Raw genomic sequence first — 8804 nt, forward strand, 5'->3', positions numbered from 1 at the left:
TAAAGATCTAATTTCAAGTGTTTGTACATGCTTTTTAAAATTGAATTGGTTACTAAGAGATAAACACTTATATAGCGTGAGATTGGCTGAATTAATACAAATAAAAAAAATCCCTATTAAAATTATGGTTACTGATTTGTACCTAAATAACTCAGACGCGACGTTATACTTCGGAACCACTTGGTCAAAACTGGCGCAACTGATCCAAAGAAAAAGATCCGTCATACACCTTCATACTCGCCGCGTGAATCTCGGAAGCATAACAGAAATAACAATTGATGCAATTTCACAATAAAAATACCTACGCAGGCGATTTATAGAACACGACATGACAAAAGAAAAAGAAATACACAACTAAACAAAAAGCTCTCTAATATGGAGTTCACTTTTTTTTGAGAGGTGAAAATAGGTGCAGTTAACTTCACGTGGAGTTGATAGTTGAAAACCGTTAGATAATTTAACTGATTTGGATTAAATTTTCATCTAACAGCTCTCAATGATCAATTTCGCGTGAAGTCGACTGTACCTAAATTTTTTTTTTTTTTAAATTATAAACTAACTTAAAACATCAGAGTCATTTTTTTAGGTTGTTCACATTGTTCGAACAAAAAAACCTCATAATGCAGAAGCAGAGCATAAGAGAAAAACGGTATTAGTGCTCTTTCCATTGTGAAAGACGTATATTTCAGAATCCAATCCTAGACCGGAACAGTTACTCTATTTAATTAACCCAGATAAATGCCCCACATAAAAAGTGGTGGTGGAACACTGGCACTGAGTAGGGCAGTGAAATGGGCCATGATGACTCACTTTCAAATAATAATGAGACTCTGCCAAGAAAAATTATTGTATAGTTTTTTAATGAAATAATTAAATATCTCTCGGATACTTCTTCTATCAGGTTCCACCACCTTCTAGCTTAGTGCCTCACGTAATATTTTTCATGGTGACTCATATGGTGGGACAAGCTTGCTTGCAAATGCAAAGAATACTATCTTAATTAATGCCCCATAATTAATAATGTTACTAAACAATATCATTTGTATCCAACTTTACTTAATCACTTTCACAAATGTCTTGTACATTTGGGGTATGATATATATATATTTTCAATACCAATAATTGCATCAAAATCAAAATGAGAATTAAAGCCTTTAATGAAGGGTAAGTAGTTTAATTATGAACTATTGCGCAAAGTTTGTGACCCACCCTGCTAGTTGCATTATAATAATTAAATATCTTTGATCAATAAGCTTTAAGATGTGTATCAAAATAATATGTTATTAGGAAACTAATTATTAAACATTGATATCAAAATCATCATTAGAATAACTTCTTTGGCAGATACGTTGATCTTGATTCTTCAAGCCATCATTAATATTCTCATTAACAGAAAAGTTAATTGGGTCAAAATCATTAAATAGAAAATGTGATTTGATTATGAATATTTTGCTGTAACTGATGTGGGCTTAGTATCAAAAGTAGAAGCTCCTATCAAAAAACAACAAGCACCTACTTATCGTATTGGGCCCCACTGATAAGCCACCATCCACCTACTTTTCTAGATCTCCAAATCACTATCCCAATCTTACCCTTATCCATTACCCCTATACTTCATGTGATCGTTCACATTTTGTATAACACATCCTTCTTTTTGTTTAGGGCTAATTCCATAGGTCAATAATTAATTTATTATAAATTTGATTAATAAATTATTATATATAAAAAACAAAATTCAAATTTTTGTTATTTATTTAGACAGAAATAAATTGATTATTCGATTCATTCAAGTTGATTTGTAAATACACCATTTATTTACATGATTTACTAGGAATAATAACTATTCAGTGACCCAAGTCTCCTTACCCTAAATAGAGAATAGTTTAGATTGAAATATGTTTTCAATTTCTTTGAGTATTTATAATTCATATATCAAATTAACAATAATAATGAAATAGGAGTTTTCTTTTCTTTTTATCTTTTTATCATCCATCAGATTTCTCTGAATTAAAGAAGGTTGATAAAATAAAAAAAAATGAGAATCTAATTAATTTTAAATTAGCATAAAATTACACACGATAAAAATTAAATCCAGCCATTATATATGTATAGTGTAGAATTATATATATTCACTCACATATTTTATAATTAAATATATGATAAAAAATAATAAATAATAATTTTATTTATTAATAAATTATAGTTAAAATGACATAATTTTTTATATTAAAAAAATATTTATAATATTATAATAATTTTTTTATAAAATATTAGATACATATTTTCATACAAAGCACGTAACATTATTATAACTCGAATGGTATAAATGTTTTTCTAATCATGTGAGGTTCTTATAAAAAAATTAACCATTAAATTAATTATATTTATAAAATATATGCGCATACACAAATATATAATAATTAATTTAATTATTTATTTTTTATGTATATATAATATATTTATAATTCAAATAATATAAATTTTTTTAATTATGTCATATATATGTATATCAAAAATATTATTTATACACTAAAATCAGTTAATAAAATTAATTTTTTTTAAAGTTAGAAGTGAAACTCAAATTCAAATTCTCTATGTGAGAATAAAGAGATTATGTCATTTGATTATTTAAACTAATAAAGTTAGTTACCAATATATTTATATATAAATATATATAATTTAATTTATTTTTAATGTGTATTTATATTTTAATATATATTTTATATTAGTAACTAATTTTAGTAGCTAATTTTAGTGTACACGTAACATAATCGTATATACATATCTAACAATATATTTATATTTCAACTTATATTAAATTAATTATTGGTATAAAATAGATATTAAAAATAAAAAAAATAATAAAGAAGGCACGTGGATCCAATTGGCACGGTTTATATATAGAGAGAGAGAAAGGAGAAGGTTGTGGTTCCACGGTTGTTCCAGCTTCCCTTTGGAAATTACAGCTCAGCAACAAGCTTCTCCGTAGTTGATTGCTATCACTGGATCAGTGAGTGGGTGGCGCGGTGGAGAAGAAGAAGAAGAGAGAGCAGAAGAAGCGGTTCCTGTGCTGTATGTCACTGGAACACTACTCCGCTGGAATCGTCGGACAGCTCGCCAACCCTCTTCAATGGCCCCAGCTTCGCAAAAGGCGACGCCACTATCACTCTCACTCTCACCACCGCCATGCTGTCCTCCCTCCGCCGCCGCCTCTTCCGCCGCCGCGCCGGAATGGACTGCGCCGCCACTTCAGGACGATCGCCGCCGCAACAGTAACAACACCACCACCACTAACAAGGTTTCCTTGATTCGCTCAGTGGATTCTCTCCCTGAATCAACTTCCACCAATGCCCCTACTGCCAAAGGTGCCGTCCTTTTTTTTATATTTTAAATATTTATTTATTTATTTTGGATTTATTCTCCTAGAATCAGATCGTATAATCGTATATAGCTCTTAGTGGTAGATGATTTATACTTTGTAGAACTTATAAGTTTTTTAATTAAATTAAGTTAAATCAAGCTGTTCTTGTCTTGAATAGAAGCAAGTAATCTAAATACATAGTAATTGAGTTAAGTATGGTCTTACTGTATCTACTGGGATCTTTATTTTCTGCTTTAGATTTTATTCATGTGATCGAGGATTGTTTTATATGTGCTTGCATGTGTCTCTATCTACGTAGAGTGCTTGGGTTTATGGAAATGTTTGCATTGACGGGTGATGTTCCTATTGCTTGATTGGACTTGCTCATGATCTATTTTCATGATTTTTTTTTTTTCCAGTTAGTTGATAATGTTTTGTAAAACATTTCTTATTTGTTATCACGCAACTTTGTTTGTATAACAGTGCTGTTTCCTATACTGATAATGCAGCTTATTGTAAAATGTTTCTGATTTCTTTCATTCAGAAAAGAATAATTAGTTGACAATGTTTCTTGTATTCTATTTGCTTTAATGTTGCACAGGAATCACGGCAATGCCAAGGGCACAGTCAAGCCACCCTTTGGACCCTTTATCTGCTGCCGAAATCTCTGTGGCTGTGGCAACTGTGAGGGCTGCTGGAGCCACTCCCGAGGTTATTAACCGAATTAGTTTGTTTGAATTGTTTGTGGAAGAGGATATCTTAGTGTTGTTTTGGCATTATTGGGAAATTAAATTCCTCTCTGTGCATCTTGAAGTAGTGATTATGATTGCCGATGAACCCCTACTATCTCCAAAAAATTGAATTTCTTTCTTACAGGTTAGGGACAGTATGCGCTTCATTGAAGCAGTTTTGAGGGAACCAGATAAACACATTGTTGCACTGGCAGATGCTTATTTCTTTCCACCTTTCCAGCCATCATTACTTCCTAGAACCAAAGGAGGCCCTGTGATTCCTACCAAACTCCCTCCAAGATGTGCTAGACTTGTTGTTTACAATAGGAAATCAAATGAAACGAGTATCTGGATCGTTGAATTATCACAAGTTCATGCTGTAACTCGAGGTGGTCATCATCGAGGAAAAGTCATTTCTTCACATGTTATTCCTGATGTTCAGCCTCCAATGGTATGTAGGCCTTAAAAATAAATTGCTCCCTTGGTATCATTTGAGTTGCACTTGTGAATTTTGGCCAAGGTACTTTGCAAAACATGCACAGGAAATACTTTATGAATGAAAGAATTCCCTTTAGTGAGATGTCATGCTTTTATCTTGCTTCATCTTCTGTAGCTTTATTGAATAGCAGATCATAATAGAGGACTTTTTACCATCATATGATGGTAGTGCCTGCTACCATTTTAATATATTTTTTTTTAAAAAAATGTTTAATAAAAAAATATTATTTTTATTAGTCTTTTAAAATTTTGGTGGGTATATTAGTCAGGAGAAGAATATGGTGCAAATCATCTCGATCATAGTTTCCATTACATGCATATATCTGCACTTTAATTGTCTATGTAAGTTTGTTAAGTTGTTACCATTCTAAATGCTACAGTTTAAAATTTCATGATATTTTAACTCTCTCTTTTCAGGATGCTGTGGAATATGCAGAATGTGAGGCTGTTGTTAAAGATTATCCTCCATTTATAGAAGCTATGAAGAAAAGGGGTATTGAAGACATGGAGCTTGTAATGGTTGATCCCTGGTAATTTTAGTTGCATGTCTATTGTTTGTAGAACTCCTTTTTGGAGAAATTGCAATTGTTTATCTTTGAAGTTTCTCTGTCTTATTTTTATTTTTGAAAATACTGTTGAAACTTTGTTCTACACAATTCTGTTGCAGGTGCACTGGTTATCACAGTGAAGTTGATGCTCCCAGCAGAAGACTTGCCAAACCACTTATATTTTGTCGATCTGAGAGTGACTGCCCTATGGAAAATGGCTATGCTCGCCCAGTTGAGGGAATTCATGTTCTAGTTGATCTGCGAAATATGGTAGTGATAGAGTTTGAAGACCGCAAACTTGTTCCTCTGCCACCTGTTGATCCCTTGAGGAACTATACTCCTGGTGAAACACGAGGTGGCTCTGATAGAAGTGATGTCAAGCCCTTGCAAATTAGTCAACCTGAAGGTCCAAGCTTTCGTGTCAATGGACAATATGTAGAGTGGCAGAAGGTAGATATTGAATTGCATTATTTTATTTACCTTGAGAATATCAATAGGGTTTTATTATCTTAAACATTAATTAGAAAAGGTACAACTAAGTACATAACTAGTCTCTTGTTCTTTTCCCATTAACAGTGGAATTTCCGTGTTGGATTCACACCCAAAGAGGGTTTGGTTATATATTCTGTTGCATATGTTGATGGTAGTCGAGGGCGAAGGCCTGTAGCACATAGGCTGAGCTTTGTAGAGATGGTTGTACCTTATGGAGATCCGAACGATCCACACTACAGAAAAAATGCTTTTGATGCTGGGGAAGATGGCTTGGGGAAAAATGCACATTCTCTCAAGAAGGTTTCAGATCACATATTTGTTCTTATTATTTGACGTCTTGCACTTTCCCATTGTATTCCCATTTTTCTGAAGTCTTAAGTGTGTTGTTTCAGGGTTGTGATTGTTTGGGCTACATCAAATACTTTGATGCTCACTTCACAAATTTCACTGGTGGAGTGGAGACAATTGAAAACTGTATATGTTTGCATGAAGAGGATCATGGAATTCTTTGGAAGCATCAAGACTGGAGAACTGGCTTAGCAGAAGTTCGAAGGTCTAGAAGGCTTTCAGTATCGTTTATATGCACAGTTGCCAACTATGAGTATGCATTTTTTTGGCATTTTTATCAGGCGAGTAGAATATCACATAGTTTGATTTGCCTTTTTTCTTGTTGCACAAATTCACTAATATCAAGTGATCACTCTTTAAATATTGTTGAAAGTGATGGTTTTTGTTGCTTCAGGATGGAAAGATTGAAGCCGAAGTTAAGCTTACTGGAATTCTCAGCTTAGGAGCATTGATGCCTGGAGAGCTTCGAAAATATGGAACCATGATTGCTCCAGGTCTATATGCTCCGGTTCATCAACACTTCTTTGTTGCTCGCATGGACATGGCTGTTGATTCTAAACCTGGTGAAGCTTTGAATCAGGTAATTTCAATAGAATTACTAATTTTACCTATCTTGGGATTTGGTTAACAATGTTGAAACTCTTATACGTAATCTGCATTGGCCAGCCCGAGTCTAAAGGTGCCAAATTTACCACTTTGTAGCATAAAATTTCATTTCCAAGCACATTGTTACTCTGTCAATTTGTTTGATAGGTAGTGGAGGTCAACATGAAAGTTGAGGAAGTTGGTGACCATAATGTTCATAATAATGCATTTTTTGCTGAAGAAACGTTGCTCAAATCTGAGCTGGAAGCGATGCGTGATTGTGAGCCTTTGACTGCTCGACATTGGATTGTAAGCCTTCACTTTTTCACTGCCAACTCCTTACTAGTAATGCTAATTTTTTAATGCTTTATCAAATTACCGGTTCGTATCAAATTGCCATGGTCACCTGCAAACTTGCCACTGGAAATTTCAATAATCTTAAAAATATTTACCATGGCTCTATCTTGTTATGAGCTTTGCTTATAACACAAGACTTGGACTTTATTATTGCATTAAGCATGGTTCTAACTGTTTTACCTTTTTTGATATTCATTCAGGTAAGGAACACAAGAACAGGCAATAGAACTGGACAGTTGACAGGATTCAAGCTGGTACCCGGCACAAATTGCTTACCATTAGGAGGTCCTGAGGCCATGTTTTTAAGAAGAGCTGCCTTCTTGAAGCATAATCTTTGGGTAACAACATACTCACGCGACGAAATGTTTCCTGGAGGAGAATTTCCAAACCAAAATCCGCGCATCGGCGAAGGGCTAGCTACATGGGTTCAGCAGAACAGACCTTTGGAAGAAGCTGACATAGTTCTTTGGTCCTCTCTCTGTCTCTCTCTCACTTTGTTGGTTAAAAATAAGATAGTTTGTCAAGCTATCTAATTTCACGTTTTGTCTTTGATCATCAGGTATGTATTTGGAGTCACACATGTTCCTCGTTTAGAAGATTGGCCTGTTATGCCAGTAGAGCGCATTGGTTTTATGCTCATGGTAATTATCTCATTGTCAATTCGGCATAGTTATTATTTATCTGGGGACAATGCTTGATATAGAAAGAGTTTTCCATCATATAAATATTGTTAATGTTATCTATACTTCTATTCTATACTATATATAATGAGAATATGAAAAGGGTTGATGTACAACTTTCTTTTCTTACCTTTCATTATATATAACTTTTTAATGTTTTTTGTTATTTCAACCTAAGACCTCTTAGTAAAGTTATATAAACAACTTGTTATCTCAACTAACTCGGTTTTATTATTTTTTACATATATTTATTGAATAAAAGAGTAAATCATCTATATTTGTACTTCTATATCGATACTATATAATATGGGAATATGAAAGGGGTTGGTACACAATTTTCTTTCTTAAAACACCATTCATTATATATAATTTATAATTTTTTTTGTCAACCTAAGACTTGTTAGCTAAGTTATAAACAACTTGTTATCTCAACTAATTCCATTTTTTATTACATTTACATATATTTATTGAATAAAAGAGTGAATCAGTAGGCACCTTGGTGTTTATTAATACACTTATGTATTTAATGTCCTTTTGTGTTTTGTGTGCAGCCTCATGGATTCTTCAATTGTTCACCAGCAGTGGATGTGCCTCCAAGTCCCTGTGAATTGGATTCTAAAGATAATGACATCAAGGATAGTAGTGGTGCTACCAAGCCAATTCAGAGTGGCTTAGCTTCAAAGTTGTGATGAAAGTTATGCCTCTTTGTGCTGCTGAAAATAGAGAAACACAAGGTGTTGTATTTTTGCCATATACTGAAACCTTGAAACTTCAGGTTGAGCAGATTATATATATTTGAACTTAGAACAGTATTAAAAGCTATGTGGGTTGAAAATGAAAGTAGATATTTGAAGTTCTATTTTGGTTGAAAAAACAAATGATACCTTTGAATCTAAAATAAATTTCATGTTTTTAAAGCTGTATAGATAAGATGCTCAAATCTATGCCTCTGCTGATATTCGAACCGGGAAAAATTGGGAAATTTGATTATGATTCCAAAATTTAGCGTTCTAATTTCTTTTTTTTTTTTTTTTGGACTGGCGTTCTAATTTCTAATGATTTTGTGTTAGAGTTCTTTTGTATTTTTATAATGTTTTTTTGGTCAAAATTTTTTATAATTGATTAGATGTATCTTTTATTTTTTTTGGTCTTGGGTTGTTTAGATGTGTTGAATTAAAATAATAAAATGGGTTTAATGTTTGGG

At 33.0% G+C, this 8804-nt stretch overlaps 1 protein-coding gene across 1 annotated transcript; it reads left to right on the plus strand.

Annotated features, from left to right (window-relative positions):
• Positions 1–2922: 2922 nt before the first annotated feature.
• Positions 2923–8517, plus strand: LOC130944595 (amine oxidase [copper-containing] zeta, peroxisomal-like). The gene is made up of 12 exons (XM_057872983.1): positions 2923–3365; positions 3963–4072; positions 4238–4543; positions 5008–5120; positions 5258–5588; positions 5715–5930; positions 6023–6259; positions 6373–6558; positions 6732–6872; positions 7121–7389; positions 7480–7561; positions 8152–8517. The coding sequence occupies exons 1-12, from the start codon at positions 3131–3133 to the stop codon at positions 8287–8289; spliced, it is 2364 nt and encodes a 787-aa protein (XP_057728966.1). The 5' UTR covers positions 2923–3130; the 3' UTR covers positions 8290–8517.
• The last annotated feature ends 287 nt before the right edge of the window (positions 8518–8804 follow it).

This window comes from Arachis stenosperma, chromosome 8, assembly GCF_014773155.1.
Source record: "Arachis stenosperma cultivar V10309 chromosome 8, arast.V10309.gnm1.PFL2, whole genome shotgun sequence".
Classification (NCBI taxonomy): domain Eukaryota; kingdom Viridiplantae; phylum Streptophyta; class Magnoliopsida; order Fabales; family Fabaceae; genus Arachis; species Arachis stenosperma.